Source organism: Tetrao urogallus, assembly GCF_951394365.1.
Source record: "Tetrao urogallus genome assembly, chromosome: 8".
NCBI classification, from domain to species: Eukaryota; Metazoa; Chordata; class Aves; order Galliformes; family Phasianidae; genus Tetrao; species Tetrao urogallus.
The window spans coordinates 17,216,073-17,236,237 of NC_136821.1; the positions used below are offsets into that span (position 1 = coordinate 17,216,073).

At 33.0% G+C, this 20,165-nt stretch overlaps 1 protein-coding gene across 11 annotated transcripts in view; it reads right to left on the bottom strand.

The window, feature by feature from the left end:
- Nucleotides 1–20,165, bottom strand: part of LOC306949082 (sodium channel protein type 2 subunit alpha) — a gene marked incomplete at both ends in the record, with an annotated part of 55,871 nt that overhangs the window by 22,299 nt on the left and 13,407 nt on the right. For 6 of the 11 annotated variants that reach the window (XM_079538850.1, XM_079538856.1, XM_079538855.1 and 3 more), the window contains 6 exons: nucleotides 6,869–7,354; nucleotides 9,601–9,957; nucleotides 12,100–12,273; nucleotides 15,206–15,444; nucleotides 15,722–15,854; nucleotides 17,428–17,775. In XM_079538850.1, the coding sequence (XP_079394976.1) occupies nucleotides 6,869–7,354; nucleotides 9,601–9,957; nucleotides 12,100–12,273; nucleotides 15,206–15,444; nucleotides 15,722–15,854; nucleotides 17,428–17,775 (1,737 nt within the window). Of the gene's footprint in view, nucleotides 1–6,868; nucleotides 7,355–9,600; nucleotides 9,958–12,099; nucleotides 12,274–15,205; nucleotides 15,445–15,721; nucleotides 15,855–17,397; nucleotides 17,776–20,165 lie in introns of all 11 variants that reach the window. The other 5 variants (XM_079538857.1, XM_079538849.1, XM_079538859.1 and 2 more) reach the window with 3 other exon arrangements.

The following is a 20,165-nucleotide window of genomic DNA, read 5'->3' on the forward strand; positions in this document are numbered from 1 at the left end:
TGGGATAATCGGAACTTCATAGTTTCATATAACTTCAGTTTCTGTGTAATATTTCCTGTCCTATTCCCAAAGCTCTGCCAATGAAGCTGTGATGGACATTATATTCACTCACAGTGAAAAGAAAAACAACTAGGGTAAATATACACACTTTTATAAAATTTATACATTTTATAAAAACAGTGCTGACTACTCTACAGTTATTCTCGTTTACTCTGAGTAAAGTCTGCCAACTCAGTCACAGACTTGGTTATTGTGAAACACATTCAAAAATATCACTGTTTATGTTGGAGTTTAACATTTAAGAAAGGATGTTTTTATTGAATGGCACACTCTGAGAATTTTTTAGAGGGTTTTTTTTTTGCTAAGTATAATTTCAGCAATTATGAAACTGTTCTTCCTGCAGTTTATAAAACTCAAGATATGCACTGCCCAAATGAATACAGAATGTAGTTCGTAGCATCTTGAGGACTTGCATTACAGTGCATTGCAGATTTAAAAATATACCAATGTAATTTTTATACAAGCTACTGTAATTAGTTAAATTGTATTTATTAATTTCATTCATTAAGGAACTGAAGTGTGGCAATAATCACTACATAAATGACCTAGCATATTTCATTAAATATATACATTTATAAGGGCTGAATCAAAAAGGGCTGTTTTTATTTTTTAAAAACTGTGCATGCTCCCTTTTTTCTTTGGCCTCGTTGAAGTATAACATTCCAGTACTTTTATGATCCATACTTCATAACCTGCAGAACATGCAGTTATTGCTAAAGACTTTATTATAATATCCAGAAAAATCATTAGCAGAGTTAAAAAATGTATGTTGGGGCTGCCAATCCCACCTGACCATGCTGTGATGTGAGTCCCATGACTCAGCAGAGAGCAGCTGTGCATGTTTCTACTATCTTGCAATGGATAGGGAAGGAACATAGCTGAATAGCATGCAGGCCAATCAAAATCCATTAAAAAGTGATTATATATATATATACATATATATGTATAACTTGCTTAGGTAACCTGTGTGAAAGTGGTGACACGTTGCTCTACCTGGTTAAAAAGCACCAGAGCTGCATTCTTGATTGCTCCAGCTTGGTTTTACCCCTGTGAGAAGTAAGAATGGTAGGTAGTGAAGTTCAAGACACAGGATCTCTAGTTTTCTTCTTTTTGGAATTTCTAATTCAAATATGTCTTTAACACAATTAAAACATAGTTATTAAATAGTTTATGATCAGCTGGCAAAAAGGGAAATACATACCACCTGGAATGCTCTACAAACCTTTCTACAGAGCTTGTTAGTTTATTTTACTAAAATAAGAAATGCAGGAACTAGACCTAGTACTCTGCACTCTGAAATTGTGAATCAGAAATAAAAATGCAATGATTAAATTCATAAAGTCACGATTAGCAGATTTGGAAATCATTCCAGTGTTTATAGAGTGCTTTATGTGTTTTAATGAAAATTTAAAGGTTTAAAGGTTTTGGTTTAACATTCTCATCTTCATTTAACTGGCTATGTGACTATGTTTTTTATTTGAAAAAAATGTACATAAAGTAAGCAACATATTTTGAAGATATATGTTTTCCCATTCTTTCTTCATACTTCTCGTAATAGTGGTGAAAGTTACAGATGGCAATGAAAGTAAAAATATGTAACTTAAGAAGTTACCATCACTGATTTGGTCAGTTGGGAATTTAGGTGGTTGAATATTTTAAAGGAAATGTGATTAAAAAAGGATCTTCCAAAAGATTCACAGATCAAATATCTACTGGGTAAGTTTTGGCTAAGAAACTCACTGAAGCTTCTCAGCAATGCTTAACTTCTGGCACACAGTAACTCTGTTTCTTTTTCACTTAACTAGTCACAAAAACACAAGTGACCCTGATCAGACAACTGAACTTATTCCTGGGCTTGAAAGCTCAGTAGATTAGATGTTGAAGGATGTCTTCCCTTTTATTAAAACCATGTGGTATGACTTCAGAAGTTGATTGAGCAGCCTTACTTCTCAATGCAAATTTATACTTACTGTAAATTTACTTTAGATATAAAGTCTTCTGGAATTCTGCATGATAGACGCCTGCAGATATTTCTTTAGTAGTGAAACCAGCTTTACATAGCTGAATAACATCTTTGAAATTACTTTTCTATGTTGAAATCCAAAACTTTATTCAGAAAGTTGTGATTCAGAGGTAACGTGCAGTTATTAAGTAATACAAAAACACAACTAGTTAGCAGTCTGATTTCTGGTAAGATTAACATATTCCATTTACATCACTGATTAGCAAGTATATTTTGTAATAGAAACATCATCCACAAGTTAACTTTAAAAAATGGCAAATTATCTGCCAAATCATTGGCAGAACTATTATTAGTTACTTCTCTTTTTTAAAAAATACTTTTAAAGTGATTACTTTTTAAGTTAATTATCTTGAATATCATATTTTCAGCACAGAAATTTGTTATTTATCTCACTGGCTACTGCACCTCTGTTTTCCTGTAGTAGGTACTGATAAAATCCTCCTTCAATCAAATCTTCACTTCTTTCAATTACTTTCAGGCAACTATTATGCTAAAATAAATGGTAACTTTTAATGTCTTTACAATAAATCCTCTTTCTCATCCAGATCTCAAGTTTTGCATGTTTAGTTTTTCATTATCCACTTATACTTGATTGTACAGTTTTTCACGAAATCTTAACTTACTTGCTCTGATTTTAGAGTGTTTTATCACCTGTGTAAGGTAATCAATCACATGCAAAAAGGAAGCTACAAAAGAAATATTCTAGCATAGTATATGTAAAAAGAAAGACGCTTTTCATTAACTTCAATAATGTTAAGTATAATATTCAATTAAGACTGCAGGTTTATGTGTCAGGTGTTGAGACAATAGAACTTGAGCTTTCACCATGTCAGACATCTACTTGGGTAACTTCAAGTACATGATGTCAAGTCATTGCAAAATAAGCAAAGAAAAGGCCTTTTCTGAAGCTGCAGACATAAAAACTAGAAGATGTATAGGTTAAGATGTGTCTTGGGAGAAGTCAACTGTAATTTGAAAGCCAAAGTAGATTTGGAGAGACTTTAACACAGAATTGGGTTCTTGAAGACACTATCTGTTTTTTGCTTATCCTGAACCCTTCAACCTGACTCTTGTGATACAGTTCTGAATTCTTTAACAAATCATATCTCAAGTACATCTTGATGACAAAACAAGTACAGTGAAAAGAAGTCTGAAGTCCCCTGATGGCTGGGGAAAAGCTTTCCTCCAAATAATGAATAAACTACCACCTTATTTGGGAATTAGCAATAGTAGAATTGTGTGGGTTTGACTTCTGGCCAGGCTATCCTGATGAACATGACATTGCAGTCAAATTCTTCTGAGTACATATAGTCTTTTTTTTTTTTTTTAACCTAGCATTACATCCAAACAGACTTCCCTAAATTTCTAGTGATATCTATGAGAAAGATCTTGTTTGGACCTGGAACTTACAACTGGGTTCCAGAATACCTTCTGGAAAAATTGAGAAGTTACTTATTTATTAACTGGGAAATTAATTAGCAGGTGTTTTTACAAACAAGGAAAAAAATAAAGGAATCAACCTTCCAAAACCTTCCAAAAGTGGCTAGAGTTGTTTTGTAACACAACATAACAGATAACAAAAATAAGAAAAAAATAGCATTTACTTCTCAGAAACCCACAGTCATATATTCTGTGGCATTTTATCATGGGCATCTTCCCACCCCCTGCTTCTATCGTGACCTCTTGTTGGTGACAAGCATAAAATAATCATTCTGCTCTTAACATCAGCACCAATCAAGAAAATTCAAAAAAAGATAAAGCTCATTTTACAGTTCAAGCTTCCCAGAACTCTGTTGCTAAAAATATAAATAAATGAATAAACCAGTTATTAAGGGGGATATCTCCTGAGGGAATTTTAAGCATTAAGCACTGCTGCAGTTAAGGCAGGGGATTTCGCCCCATCTCTTACCCTCCTTTTGAGGACCAGCCCTTCTCCAGTCAGGAATGTTGTCTCAGTGATTTCCCTTGAGAAGCAAGATAAAGCAAATAATGGTGTACCTTTCTAAAGAGGTAACTTCAACACTGAACCAATATGTCCTTAATTTCCCTTAGAAGAAAATCAGAGGGTACCAGGAGACATTACTGTTGACTTGGCAGAATAAGATTAGGAATTCTGGTAAACTCCTGTCACACATCAGAACAACTGTTCATATATTACCAAAGCGGGTGCATTTTTATGAACACAATAAAATAGAAGTACTTAATCTTTTCTCTAAAAATCATCCAGAAAGAGTGGGATAAAGAATACAGAGCAAAAATGAAAATCACTACAGAATTCACATTTTTCAGAGCACTATTTTTTAGCTAGCATTCACAAGATGTACTCTTTTGCTGTACAGATAAATGTGACATGGTAAACAGTTCTCTGTGAGCAGAACTTGAGGGAAGCACTATTGCTCCGGCTTTGCAATGGTAGTGACCATGACACTGTATGGAAATCTCAAGGCTCTACTGATGCCCTACATTTATTTTATCCCCATTGAAAATTTATCCACAACATCTTAACATGTATGAACTTCATCATTCACTGGTTGATTTTCCACAGGCACTTGTAATTTTCACTTTCATATTGTTTTTACAGACATCTGGATTTTATTTCTCTTCCTGCAGCCATGATGATGCTTTTAAAGTTCATTTAAAAAGGCAAAATCACTTTTGATTTAGCATAGCACTGAAAGTTCAGAGTAACCTTAGAAAAAGGAAAAAGTATGATGCCTGAAACAAGAAGAGATGGGAATGAACAGAGCAACTGACTTGTGAAAATACCTTAAAATTGCTACCTTAATTCATTTTCGTAGGATGTACTTACACCCTTCAGTTTGAAAGCAGAGGAATTTCTGCATTAATGTTGCAATTAGTTCTCTCCTCAGCTATTCCGATAAAATACATAGTGGTGCACTGTTAAACTGATCCATATAATCAATCTTAAAGAAGAAACTATGAAATAATACCTATGGGACAGCTGTTTAATTTATATTGCTTCAATGACATGCCTTGTACATGCACTGTGGCAGAGAAGGTAGTAAAGACTGTTAGGGAATCTGGAAACAGATGAGGATGGCAACCTCTGAGCTCTGCTGCTGAGGTTAGCTTGTCCTGTAACCACAGCTTATTACCTTCTGAACTTCCTGATGCACAATAAAAAGTTTTGAAAAAATTGCATATTCAGAAAATTTTTAAGCATATATATTTGTAAGGCAGAGTTATTAGGAAGGCACTTATCACTGTATTTCTCAAAACTAACCACAAGGAAAGCTGAACATTTAGATTGAAGATTCATTTTAAAGAAAAAAGAATCAGAACATATCAGAAGTCTTAAAGACACTGCTAAAGGTTCACTGAAAGAAAACACTTTCACTAGATTAGCTTACATGAAAAACACTTAGCTCTCAGACCCAGAGAAAGCTTGTTTTCTGATACTAGTTGAGCTCACGATTTGTATAATTTGCACTTCTCGATTCTCTTATATTCGGAAATTGTTATGACAATGTACATGCTACACCACAGTATAAATTAATATTTGTCCTGTAACTGAGCAATTTGATGGAATATCTGGCTTTTAAACTTACACTTCTTATGCAGAGTAACCTTTATTGTTGCAAATAAGCACACACTCTTTATGTTACTCGTTTTTGTTGAAGAAAAAAAGCATAGTATAATTAACTGGGTCATGGTAATCTGCTAAAGCTGTGTGATATAGTTTGGTATTGCTGTGGAATACAGCATTATTTGAAAATAGAGCAGCTTTGCCACTGATACAGTTATGAATGCAGGATTTCTTTATAGAAGAGCTTGCTTTATAGTAAACAGATGCTTTTGTATTAATAACCTACCTAACAACATAACAGCAACTGATCCAATTGAAAACATATTTATCCAAGGTTCCTGATCCCTTAAGCCTCACAGTTCCTATATTTTTAAAAGCACTGAAAATAATTTTTCAATGTTTTTTTTTCGTATTTTTTTTTTTTAGTCAATGCATTTAATAGTTTGTTATTGCTCATCACTCCAGTATAGTAACTTTTCTATTAATATTTTGATCACCTGACCATGTTTGCTGGTATGTGAGCTACTTGGCTTCTGTATTTTAGGACAACTTCTGTTTCTTTGCCCAGTAAGAATAGCATAAGACTTTCACGTAAATTGCTTCTATATGCATATATACTACAACATCAGTGTGCCCTCCAGGACAGCTTGAGATATTGCTGTACTGTGGCATTGATCTATGTCTGAATTGTTTCAGTTCAGGCAATATTCTCTTAACCCAAAATCAGTACGAATGTTACTCACAAAAAAATTTAGATAATTCAAAATGCATAATTTATTTATCATTCCTCAGGGTTCATTTTTAAAACTACTCTAACTAGAGAAAAAAAATGCATTTTCTTTTAAATTTGTATTTGATTAGATATGCAAAACTATACACTTGTACATTAGTCTTCTACAAGAATCTTATTCCACAAATCCTAACCATGTTTAGGTACACAAAGGATGTTTTATGAAATGTGTGCTAGCCCCAAAACTTCATTAAAAAATTGTAAAATGAATAACCATATGATACATCTTCCAAATGCTAATAGAGTATTAAAAATGTAAAGTCTAAGGATTCTTAGTGTACTGTCACATAGCACAATTTTTTTCTTTGAATTGTATTTACTTAAAATAATAAAAAGTAAAGTATAGTTACAAACAGTGAGACACTATTTTGAAGAATTCTGAGTATGAAATAGACAAATATGTAAATGTGTGACTACAGTGTAATAGTTAAGACACAAAAGCTCCTACCTGTTTGCTTTCCTCCATATCAGATTCACTGCTAAATTCTTCTGTGTTTAAATTTTCAAAGTCAGATTCTCCAACAGCAATTGGTACTGTCACGGTGAGGCCTGGGTTGTTTATGAAGGACATATAATCACTTTCATCAACAACATATTTTTCCACACTGCTGCCTGTGCCTACACCACTGGTAGTTCCATTCCCATCTTTAAGATAATTCATATCTTTATTTATTTCAACAGCAGTATGATTGGAAATGCAGCTGTCTTTCTTGTTGTTTAGCTCTTCAAGTGCTTTGATTTCTTCTAAAGCTTTCTGTTTTCTAACGAAGGCTTTTTGTATGAATTCCTGTATCTTTTTTTTAATATAATCTATTCCCTTCTGAATTCTTGCCACAGCAATCTGGAGATTGTTCATTTCATTATCATCATCTGTAGCAGCAAGGTTGTCTGAGCTAAACGAGCTCAGCAGCAAGGCCAGAAACAGGTTCAGAACCTAAAAGATGAGAGAATACAGCTATGTAATAAATACACGCATATAAGAAGTTATTATTTTTACAGGATAATGTAAAAAAGCACAGATTGTTTTAAAGAACATTCACACTTGCTAATTTTAGGCACCAATTAGTAATACCCATTACAAAACCTCTCATTACTGGTCTTGGTCAATATCCAGAAGCTGAAAACAGACAAGCTAACATCTAAACATTTTTACTTTCTGATTTTACTTTTTTTTTCTTGATGTAGCAGGGTTGTTTAAGTGTACAATGAAAAAAAAAAATACAAAACTGCAGCTGTACACATCCATCAGAGGTCTGAAATGCTTCTTTCTAAATCTCTTAGTGGAATCGCCTAGAAGTTAAGTAGAATTTAAAAAGTATCATCCTATAAAATTAGATGGATTTCTATGGTGCATTTATTTTAGAAGCATACATCAGTTAATGCTATAATAACCTACTTACATTTTCTACATAGTGTTTGAAGGATTATACCATAAAATTGTAATATTCTGTTAATTCTTGTATCTTAAGTTCTATAAAGCTTGTCATAAAAAGAATAGAATATTTTAAAATGAAATTTTTACTTTAATCTCCGTTACTAATAATTACGTTATTTATAATTGTTTTTTTTTCCTTTTTCACTTGGCAACAAAGAAAAATTTGTTTGATCTTATTGATAGGAATTCAAAGTAAAACAGACTTTCCTCATCAGCAGATAACAATCCTAGCATCAATATTGCCTGGGAACTGTGGTTTGTTACTTCAGAATTCAAACATTGTTACTGTTATTTTAATGTCACCTCCAATAAACTACAATTATTTCCCTAAAGCCTACAAGCAAAAAATCATTTCATACCTTCAGTTTTATATATGACAACTTTGTATAAAATCACATTATTAAAGGAATGGATTGGTAAACAGCTGAAAAGACTTCAACGTGGTCTTCCCTATATTTGGATTAAGTGGAGGCCACAAGGCATCAAAAGCTGTCATGACATTGCAAAATGACAACCTACATCAACTTCCTTCCACTGAATTTGAGAAAAATGCTTTGTTCTCTATCATATTTATATAATTTCAAGATACAAAAAAAAAAACCCTCTGATCTACCAAAAAAACCTCATATCCTATCCAAAATAAATTTCCCCTTATTTAAATGTGTTAGACCTCTCATTTTAACTCTATTCAAAATATAATACTTTCACAGTTCCTGGAAAAACAACAACAGATCTGAATAAGTAAATATTTGAAGGAAAGATGAAGTAATATGTATTGGAAACAGTATTTATATCCAGAAGTTAATGCAGAAAAAATAAGGAGTAGTTTACCAATCATAAATAATTTTCTCAGGCTTGCACATTTCTGCAAATCTAATGTCAAGATTGCAAAGTTGTCTGAACAACTAAGACATAAACATTGTGAATTCTATGTCATAAAAATAAATCATTAAAATCAGTCACTAAAGGAAGATAATTTTGACAGATAATGAAATATAAATTCTAGGCATTTCAGAATTTACTGTGAATGTTAAAAGAAATTTTAAAGTGTAAACATGAATTGTGCCTTCCAATTATAATCCTGATTTCTAAGAAGTTTTCACAAAGAAATATGTGAACCTTTCATCATTAATTGTCAGCATGAATTAAACTTTTTCTATAAAAATTTTTCTACAATTTTGAAGTAGAAACTCTCAAATGCATTTTTAGGAGGCAAGACTAATCACTCTGAAAATATTTGAGGTTTCTTTCTACATCTAGGCAGGGCAAAAAGTACTTTAATTCAAGATATGCTACTATGACAAAACTACATTATACTTTATTTTAATTAAGTCAGAAGTTTTGGTGTCAGAATTATCTGCAATGAGTACAAGGAAGTCCTTTTTTAAAAAGAAAAATTTCCAAACAAGATGCTGCCCATGAGCTGGTGCAGCATAGTCTTTATTATTTCAAGATGAGTTGAGATAACATTTGGATTTAAATAACGTCTATGAATTAGTTCCATCGCTCCATGGTAGGATGTTCAGTGGGTCATTTTGGTGCATTCCTACATTCCTAAAGTCATAGTAACGTTACTTTACTGAATGGAAATACAAGTGAAAAAAAGAATAATTTTTTTTGTTACCCAAAATCTAGCTCAAGCTGTTATGTGTTTCTTCTAAATAGAAGCATGACAAACATTCTTATTGCCTAGCTGTACATAATATATATTTTTGCATCACAATTTAAAAGTGTTCATCACATACCACTAGGTTTCCTATCACCATGACCAGCATGAAAACAATAAGGCACATGGTTTGGCCTGCAACCTCCATGCAGTCCCACATCGTTTCTATCCATTCTCCACACAGCACTCGGAATACAATCAAGAAAGAGTGGAAAAAGTCATGCATGTGCCAGCGTGGAAGCACACAGTCACTGGAGATCTTGCAGACACATTCCTTGTAGCTTTTCCCAAAAAGCTGCATCCCAACCACAGCAAAAATGAACACAATGATGGCCAGCACCAGGGTCAAATTGCCCAAAGCTCCCACTGAGTTGCCAATAATCTTAATCAGCATATTTAGAGTTGGCCAGGATTTTGCCAGTTTAAAAACACGAAGCTGAAAAACAAAAATGCAGAGGAACCATTAGTTATACCATAGTTCTAGAGGTATCTTGTGCCATTATTCATGAAGAGTTCTGATTTGTAAATGCCATCTGTTATGATGTCTGTTTTATATAATCTCTTTGGCTGTTGTCTATTTGTGTTCTGTGAATTTGGAACCTATGGAGACAGTTCACAATTTAAGGTTCAGAATTTAGTAAGAAAGGAAAAGTAAGAGCAAGATGTGTGATCAAAACGTACTCAAGAGGCAGAAAAAAAACCTAAACATTTTAAGTTCATAATATTTTAACTTTTTTAAGAGACTGCATTTTAGGAAATTCTAATAGTTGTGTAATCCTTGAGAAGGATAAAATATAGTATATGCTAAATGGATAACTTCTGCATTCCCTTATTTTCCTGCATTGTAACATATTTATGGCATCTTCTAAAAGGAATTTTATGGCATGAAATGCTGTAGACTGTCTATTCCTGTCAGAGTATCTGAATTTATTTGAAAATACTTGCATTACTACTTAGCATTGAGAAGTTTTCCCTGAGAATTTAGCAAAATCTATTAATCAACTCAGATTCACTTATCTGAGATGCCACACAGGAAAGCCAGCTGTTTTCCCTGCTGTTCCTGACATTTTAAAGCAAACAACTAAGACTGTTTACACATACACTAGTTTTAATTCGTGAGCTTTTTCCAGAGAAGGGCTTCTACTTAGTGGTGTCCATACTGTGCTGTAATGAAATATAGATTACATTCTTCATTTTACATACCATTTTCCATATCAGAAGTCAACTTTAAACAATTAAATTTCAATATTAATAATTTCACTGCTTATAAAAACGTAATAGAAATAAATAAGGCTATAAATCTTCCTACAAAATCTCTTGTGATTGGCAGCTTATTCTAACTTGTGTACAAATGTGTTCTAATCACATGTGATCAGAGAAGCTAGGTCCAAGGTGTATAGCAGAATTGAGTTTATGTAAACTAACTTTTTCTTCACAACAAATAATATTATTTTAATGGGAAAAGAGAGCATGGAGTTTTCTATTTCCCTAAACTCCAGCATTTCATCTTAGCAGCACACAGAGAAAAAGAACATATTTTGTGTTTATACTAGATTTAGTTTTAGTATTTTTGAACATCCACTCACAGATAATTACTGCTTCAGTTCCTAAAGACAGACAGAAGTTGGTACTCTTCTCCTTACTCCCAACTGCTTCTTTGCTGACTTAGTCCCATGTTTCTCTCAGCACCACACCGGGTTTTATAGGCTTACTTCAAGGGAAATTTTAAAGCAACAATTTCATGTTGATCTTGAGATGTCCTTTCATGACACTGTACTTACTAACTTAAAAATTATAGTCAGTTAATAATGGTACATGAAGTTGGGTGCCATGGCAGCTGGTGCTAATAAACTACGAAACTACTGTCTGCTCTATATATTCAGGAATAACGTAGTTTCAGGTAACATAAGAAATACTAATAAGACAGACTTTTACATCATGACACTTGTGCCTCTATTGCTTTACCTATAGATTAGATTGTGTAGAATAGTAATTGCTGTAAATACGTTATTTTTAGTACAAGCTCAACAGTATCTCAATTTAAGTATTCTTATCCTAAAAACAGCTTATTCTCAGTGCACATTAAAATTGTTATAAAGAGAGGACATACTTAAGGATTTTACAGGGAACGAAAGTAATGTTCAAATAAAAAGACTAAAAAACTTATGATTCTTTATTCTAGTGGCAATAGATATGTTCTTACAGATATTCAGCTTTGATGGATCTTAATGAAATCAGTGTAATGAAAACATTCAAAACTTTCAAAAGATAGCGGTTAGTCTTATGATTGGAAAGGATATCAGTACAATAGGATATCAGTAGGACAATTTGATATGAAAAGATAACATTTGACTAACACCTGAAACTTGTACATATCAGTTACAACTTGTAACTTAGCCATATATGAAAAAATATGTGAGACATTTAATTGTCTAATATGTCCTTACACTACTGGTAATTATTACATAAATCAGTACAATTCTGATTACATAAATTCAGACAATTCTGAAGTGATACAATTGCACATATATGTATATAATATACGTATATATATATATATAATTATCAAGGTATTTACCAATCTGAATGACCGAAGAACTGATAATCCTTCAACATTTGCAAGACCAAGCTCCATTAAACTAAGGCTAACGATGATACCATCAAAAATATTCCAGCCTTCTTGGAAATAATAATAAGGGTCCATAGCAATTATCTTTAGTACCATTTCTGCTGTGAATATTCCAGTGAATACCTAAAACAAAATCAATTACTTGAGTTGTTCTGACACAAATATATATTTCAGCAATTTTTTCTATTCCAGCTTCATTTCTGTTACCTATTATTTGTACCTGTTTCTGTAAAACATACGACTGTTATCTCCAAACAGCATCTAAGTATCTCTGCACAATAAAGACTATAGTTAAAAGCAAATTACTAAATCAAGACACATATAGGAGGGCACAAAATTGATAAGCTTCTAAAAAAATATATTTACCAGTAAACAGCTCAGATCCAGTTCACTAACTAAAAGATTTCACCATCACCTGATCTGATATGATCTAGTGTTTTTAGCCTTGCTTCTGAAGGATTCTCCCACTAAAATAAAACAATGACAGTAATTTCTATCCTTTCCCACAGTCTCAACAGAAGTGTTACGATGGACTTCTGGGGTCAGGCTTCCTAAGGTGTCTGTTTTAGCTCAAAGTGTATGGGTGGAAGCTGAAATTTCTTCGTTAGACTTTTTGTAAGGATATAGAGCATTCAGGAACAGCTATTTTCCGTGTGATACCTATTTCCTTGCATGAAAAGGATTACATGGTGAAAATGTTACTTGAAATATCTGAAGGTGTCAATTGTGAAATGATCGGTGCTCTTTTTTTTTTGAAAGTACAGAATTAATCCCAGCATGACATTTTTGCAGTAAGTAGTGATCAGTATTAAGTACAGTATAATAAAGAAGTTTTAGAACATAATGTAAAAGCCACTGAAACCATATGAATATTGTGCATAACACTTAAAAGCTATCCCACATGATCCAAAAATCTACTGATATAAACTGATGTGCTCTGCAATTGCATTCTGATAGTCCTTCATCCAGATTGTTCTTAGTCCTCCCAGCAAGTTGCATGGAAGCAAAGCTTAATTTTACATACATTGTGTGTACATAAACATGACAATTATAAACAGCTTTTAATTTAAGAAAATTAGGAGATGGATATAATGTGGAAATATTCAGCATTTTCAAACTAGAAATGCTAATAATTTTTAAAGTTTATACTTTTGAGAAACTGAAAACATAGCTAGAAACAATACACTATTAAACTGAGATATGAAAGGTGTTACCCTATATTCAGAAGAATGTAATAGGTATTTCTTTAAAGAAAGTGTAAGTATAAAGAAAATATAAGTATAAAGAAAGAAAATATAATAAAATGTAAAGAAAAAGGTAACGATAACTATTGACAAAACTGTCATATTTGTCAAAATAATTGAAAAAAAAAATTTAAAGCATTTATTTTAAAAATATTTCCTCCACACCCATGCCATCCACAAACTACATTTTTTGAGCATATCGGCATCCACAAATACACAAAAGTAGTACATTTTTAGCAGACTGAAACTCAAGCTTTCTTATAATTAAAAATCTTGCACATTGAATTTCAGTAGTATGAAAATTAATAATTGCACTTTATAACTATTTCTTCCATTTCATTTAAATACTACACAAAGGCTTGTTCATATTTGCTTTGTTTAATTTATCCTCAAACAGCCTATGATGTCACAAGTGAGCAGTAGATTAACATATTTTGTATGCAAACTGTATAACTAAGGTTAATAGATTAGTACAAGGAACTTAATTGGAAGCAGCAGGAATAATATTCATTGCTTGTATATAGTCCTGATTAAGGATACTGAATTGGTAGAAAGTTAGTTAAAATATCACTGTTGCTAGCATTGAGTAAAAAATGTATGAGGTGGGAAAAGCCTGAAGATCTTGAAAGTGTAAATGGTGAGAGAAGATCATTCTAACATTAATATGTCAGACTAATGTATTAAAATACAATGTTCTGTAATTTGTAATGAACAAGAATATGCTAGAGACTAAGCCTTTGTCCAGGAGAAAGAAAACTTTAGTTCACACAATATCTTTTGGCAGTTTGTTTATTTTTAGTTACGTTTTTTTTTTTGAAAAGTCATAGACATTTATATTAGCAGTACATATAAGGAAAATGTTTAGACTTTAAAATGTACTGTGGCTGAGAAATGTATTACTGCTCCATTCAAATATTAGCAGAATATTCAAAACTAATCTTCTTGTGTTACTAGTTCGAAAGACTCGATAGGTTTGGTTTTTCAGGACTGCATGCTGTGGGAATCAATCCACATTCTCCTGTGTAAACTACCAGTAGTTACTTGAGGTGGCAACAATTTAAAAAATGTATGAGTCCTTCCCTGAAACAAACACTTGCAAAGTTCATTCCTCTTGTTTCCTGATCATCAGAAGCAAGTACTTATGTGTGATGCCTCATTTACATATCTGCTCAGAAAAAGAATTGAATGTCACTGTGAATCTCCAGATCAGATGAAAACCAAGAATGGCATCACTAAGAGACTTACAAATAAAAAGTACTTTTTACTAGAGAATAAATAATAATCTTTCTTACCAAAAAAGTTTGTAAAACTTTTTTTCAGTCATATAAAATGGCAAGTATATACTGCTAGCAAGAAATATGCCTTTCTTGGAAACATACTTTCACTGTAATTTAACTGAAAAAAATTCAAAGTGAAATTCTGACATATAAATGTTTCTTCAACTTCTCACACAGGAAAAATACTTTCTGTGAGAGAATATCAACATTGTAGTAAAAGCTAGATAATCTCCTTTAACCTTTTAAAGATAAAACCCCAAGGTAGACCTCAAGAAATCAAATCTGACAAGTGAAGACTACATTTCCAAACATATCTAGTTATTTCATTTCAATAGTTACCAGATTCGTGAAAGTTAAAGGCTCCGGGAAACTGTTTGTTTAGGAAAATAATAAATACAGTTTCTAAATGGATTATTAAAAATAATAATAATAATAATAATTAGAATAGATTTAAAGCCAGTACAGTGCATTTACACATTTCTTCTTTTAGAAAAAATAGTACTTTTAGATCAAACTGCATGATAAAGCACTCACCAGGTTTCCCACAGAAAGGACACTGCTAAATTGTTCTGTCATTGGGTAATGTTCCATGGCCATAAACAAGGTGTTCAAAACAATGCAAATAGTTATAGCAAGATCAACAAATGGATCCATCACTACTAAATTGACAACATGTTTTACTTTTAACCATGGACTCCAGCAATCCCAGATTAAGAAAGTATTTGCAAATCTGTACCAGCATGGGGGACATTTCTGTCTGGATTCTTCAAGCTCTGAAAAAAAAAAAAAAAAGAAAAGAACAAGAAAAAAATAACAAATAATCAATAGTTCAATTATAATCTCTGTGAACTCTTGTTTAAAACATGTTAAAAAACTAAATTATTCAAATAAACAGCTCGCAACTGTCTAATCTTCCCTAAAACCTGTGGACCGTATTGGTTGTCATGTATATAAATTATGCATGTACTCAGTTTCCTTTAAATAAGCAAAAACCGTATGTGTGTAGATAGCAAGGATTTAATAAACAGTTTATCTGAATGTATCAAATACCTTCCATTGTGTTTGTAAGTATGCTGGCTATACTCATTGCTCTTTGTCTTGCAGCAGAATCTTCCAGCATTTCCATGGAAATCTGATAAGAACTCAGTCTTCTTTTTCTTATTTCTGTTTCAGTAGTGGTGCCCTGTAAATGAAGTACTCAGGAATTAAACCATTCTCTTCAACAGCCAATTAATTACATTTACTGCACAAATGTATAGTGACAATCAAAATCAGACTTGCAGATCTTTCTAACACGCTGAAGATTTCTCTTCCTGTAGGAACCTTTCTGCTTTTGAGCAACTCAGTGGAAATGCAACAAATAGACAACAGTAGGAACAAGCAACATGGGAGCAAAGGTGGCTTTCATTTAAGTGGCAGAGTGAGCAAAACTTTCGCTAGGTGTCTTTTTGATAGTGACTATTTTTTTTTCAAGAAAAAAAATTATCTAAGTTGAAACCTGTCACCTTAATTTTCAGCGACTAGTCTTGTTAATGACTATATTAGTATAATTCTAGGGATTAATTATTATTCTATATACTGCATTCTTAGCCTGACAAGCATGGTTGGAAAATTTTATATGAGGAAGAAATCACATCATGTTAATGTTTCATCTACCTAATTCTTGTCCACCATAATGCTCATACAGAAGTCATTATATATTCTTATAAAGAGTATGCAAGTCCTTTTACATTTTCCTTTCTGTTTTCTATACCTTCTAGTTATCTTTTCATAACAATACCCAACTCTGATTTAAATGTCACGGACATGGCACTATTCAGTAGTATGCAGGTGTCCTTACAGATGCTTTTCTCTTCTTTTGGAGCATGGCCCAGGAATCTGACCACAAGAGTAGTACTAAAATGTTCCTAAATCTTGGTTCTTGCTTTTCACTAATTCTAGCATTCATGCAAACCTCTCATTCTTTTTTTGTTATTTTGTCCCTATCCAAAAAAAGAATAAAGCTTTCAGAGGATTTCAAGGTTATACTAGTATGAAGAAGAAAAAAGATTTTTGAGTATTAATAGTTCTGTTTCCTTTGCAAGGGGTCTTGACTTAAATGGCTAAATCTTTTTTTTTAAGTGAGTATTTTTCTGAAATAGAATTACATATGCATAATATACAACGTAATTTTATCTAATTTTTTGTATGAAGCTCTGTATCAAAATAGGACAGAAAATAAAATGTATAGTAGTAATGAAATCTCAATATTTATTTATAATGAAAACATTTTGTCAAAGTATTATAGCTATCAAAATACCATATTAAAATATTAAAAAGCTTGCTTTTTCCGAAGTTTGAAGAAACAACTTATGGAAATCAACTGAAATGTATGGTAATAGAATACTACCATGAGAATAGTAACTTTTTTTCACATTTTGAAGGTAGCTTCCTATTCCTATATCCTTAGTTTTATATCAAATGCCTAGCTGTTTTTTGAGGCAAAACTGTGTACAAAATGGCAGATTTAGTTTATATATACATAATATTTTTCTCTGTGCAGATCTCTTGCTAAAGGCAAAGAGAATATAATACTACTGTAAGGCTCAGACATACAAGCTTGAGGACTTTTTTTCCCCTTATCTTCTGTAGTTTAGAAACCATTGCAAGTTATTTCTCACAGCTATAAGAAATGGTAAGGCATGCCGAAGTGAACAGTAAGAAAAAATTCTGTGCCCAAAGAAAACTGCAGGAATTGCTTGTTTGCTTATAATTACCTCTGGTAGAAGCTGTCCAGTAGGAGAAGTTAGAGTTGAAGGTCCTCCAACTAAGGAGACTACTCCATTGCAATCTACAGCGCTGTGCATCTTCCCATTGGCTGGAAGGGCTGGCACCATTCTGGATGACATACTGGCCTGACTGATGTTACTGTTACGCCTTTCTCCATGTCGATTGGGAACAAAGAGAGAGTCTCTTCTGCTTTCATTGTCCTCAAGAGTGCTGTGCTCATCATCAGCAAAGTCATTTTCAGATCCTATATCCCTTGTGCGACCTCTGAAACTGAAAATGCTTGTTTTGCTGTTGCGCCTTGGTGAGAACAGGGAACCACGGATGCTTAGCAAAGACTGCAAAAGATTTAAATAGAAAACAAAAAAGACAGCTCTATAACTGATGTTCCAAGATACAGAAGTTCTTGACTTTTCAAAGAATTTTTAGGTTTTTCTTCAATAGTACCAGTGACTATGTGGAGAATGTGCTCATTAATGGGACTGAAGTAGATACGAAATTTTAGTTTAATACAGAAGGACTGAAGAAAAGTTGTGTAGGAGGCATAGCAAGGTTGAGCAGTTTGAGCAAAAAATGCAGTTTGAGTTTGTATGGACTCATGAGTATAGTGGAGAGTGTATCAAGGCTTGAAGATTTATATTTTGTTGTATCTTCTACTTACAGCAGAGCTGAAAGTCTTTTTAGTTTTCTTCCCTTCTTCATCCCTTGGATTCCTAAGGATTCCAACTTATCAGAACTTGTCTGTCCTCTTGACAGTAGTCTCAATAATGATGAAACAATATAAGCAGTACTCAAAAACTAGCAGACAGGGGCTTGGAGTAACTCTGGAGGGACAGTGTGAATATGCCTAGTAGCACTCTTTGAACATAGCACTCAGTGCTACAGTAGGCTGAACACCTACCTACCATGTGTCCATCAGACAACGCACAGCAAACATTCACCAGGGACACAGCTACCCAAAGATATCCTCTTACAGATGAGAAAAATAAATCAGCGGTTGTTGGCAATTAATCTTTTAATTACAATAGAAGCTTAATGGAATGCTCTTCTCCCATGCTACATATTTTATTAACAGCATTCATGAATAAATAAAATGAGTGCTAACTGTGGAAAAAAGACACCTTGCATTAAGCTTTCTTCATCCTGGTCTTTGTGCAAATCTTCTTGTCTTTTTTTATGGTAAAACTGGTTTCTGATGATTCTCAATTTGCTTGCAGGTGAAAAGTGCTTTCATGCAAGAGCAATGCCTTTATCTCAGAATAATTATAATTAAATTAAAGCATATAAAAATCCATATTAATGTTGAGAACCAAATATTCAGACCGCTACATATATATATCATTATATGTGTGCTGAACTAGTAACGCTGCCTTATAGCAGTTTGCAGGTGTTTCCCATTATGATAGGTAGTTTTCTGCTCTTAAAGCTATACCAAATCTTAATAAATTGGGATGACATTTTTTATGCTGGCTGTCAACCTCAGGCTGAGTTACTTACCGAATATCAGCCAAATGGTTTTGCTATCAATATGTAAAGTTGACTAGAAAAAAAGTGCTGTTTTTTGTTTGTTTGTTTGTTTTGTTTTGTTTTTTTTCCCCATATAAATAGCTGTAGCATCTATGGGAGATGTCACTGAAACCTGACAAAATGTTAAAATAATTACTGCAGCTCTTGCAATCTTGTCATACCACTATTTGGCCCAACTACAGTCCTTCAAATAATCGCACATCTACTAGGATTCAGCTGACTAGCACTGCTATCCTTGCTTTATAGAGAAAGCTTCCCGTGCTGCTGTTTTATATGTTATCCAGTCTTTCCAATACATGCTATCAAGCTCTGAGCACAGCTAAATGGATCAGGCCCCTCAGGGACTTAGGAGCAGTATGCCTGCTTTGAATATCCCTACTAGATTTGGACAAAAGCTATAAGCCAAAATGACAGCAATTTTAACACATGTAGAGGCAGAAATATATTTGCCTTCAAGCTGCTGGCAAGTAAGATGTGAAAGGAAAGCCTAGCTTTTCACAGAGGGTGCATCATTCATTCGCAAACAGAATACTGTGTCAAAGGACAAAACCTCTATAGGGGCTGGCTGGGCCGATTATCTCCCCTTACCATTCTACTGTGTTGTTTCATGCTCAGCCATCTTATTTCACTCAGGAGCTTACTGCATGGATAACAAGACAAACCAGACCTTCTTTTTCCAGTTTACATGACAGCTCAGTCTTACTTTGTTTATGTGCAGGCAGTATTTGTCCCAGAGTCTTTTCGCACATATACAATTACTAAGGCAATTTTTAATTCTATTAATTATCTTCAATTTGATTATTTGCTTGATGGAAATCTCTTTGTATTTCAAAATCTTAAATGCCCTTTAAAATTTATTTCATGTGGTCACTTATTTCCTTTCTGCTCTACAATTCATGATGTCCCAGTCTATTTTACTATTTCTTTGCTTTATTTCAAATCTGAAACATATACAATTTTTTTTTCAGTTGATCTCCATGGATTTTTATTCAATGTGCAGCATGAATTCACATGTGATTTTAATATTATTGAAAGTCATTTCACATGCCTTGCCTTCCTAAACTTGTTCAATTTAGATGAACATTTCATACTTTTTTATGACAGCTGATAGGATGAAAGCTTTCTGACAGTTTCAGAGTATGAATAAATACATGCAACAATACTTTACTGTATGTTAATAAAGCTACATAAAATTTATATA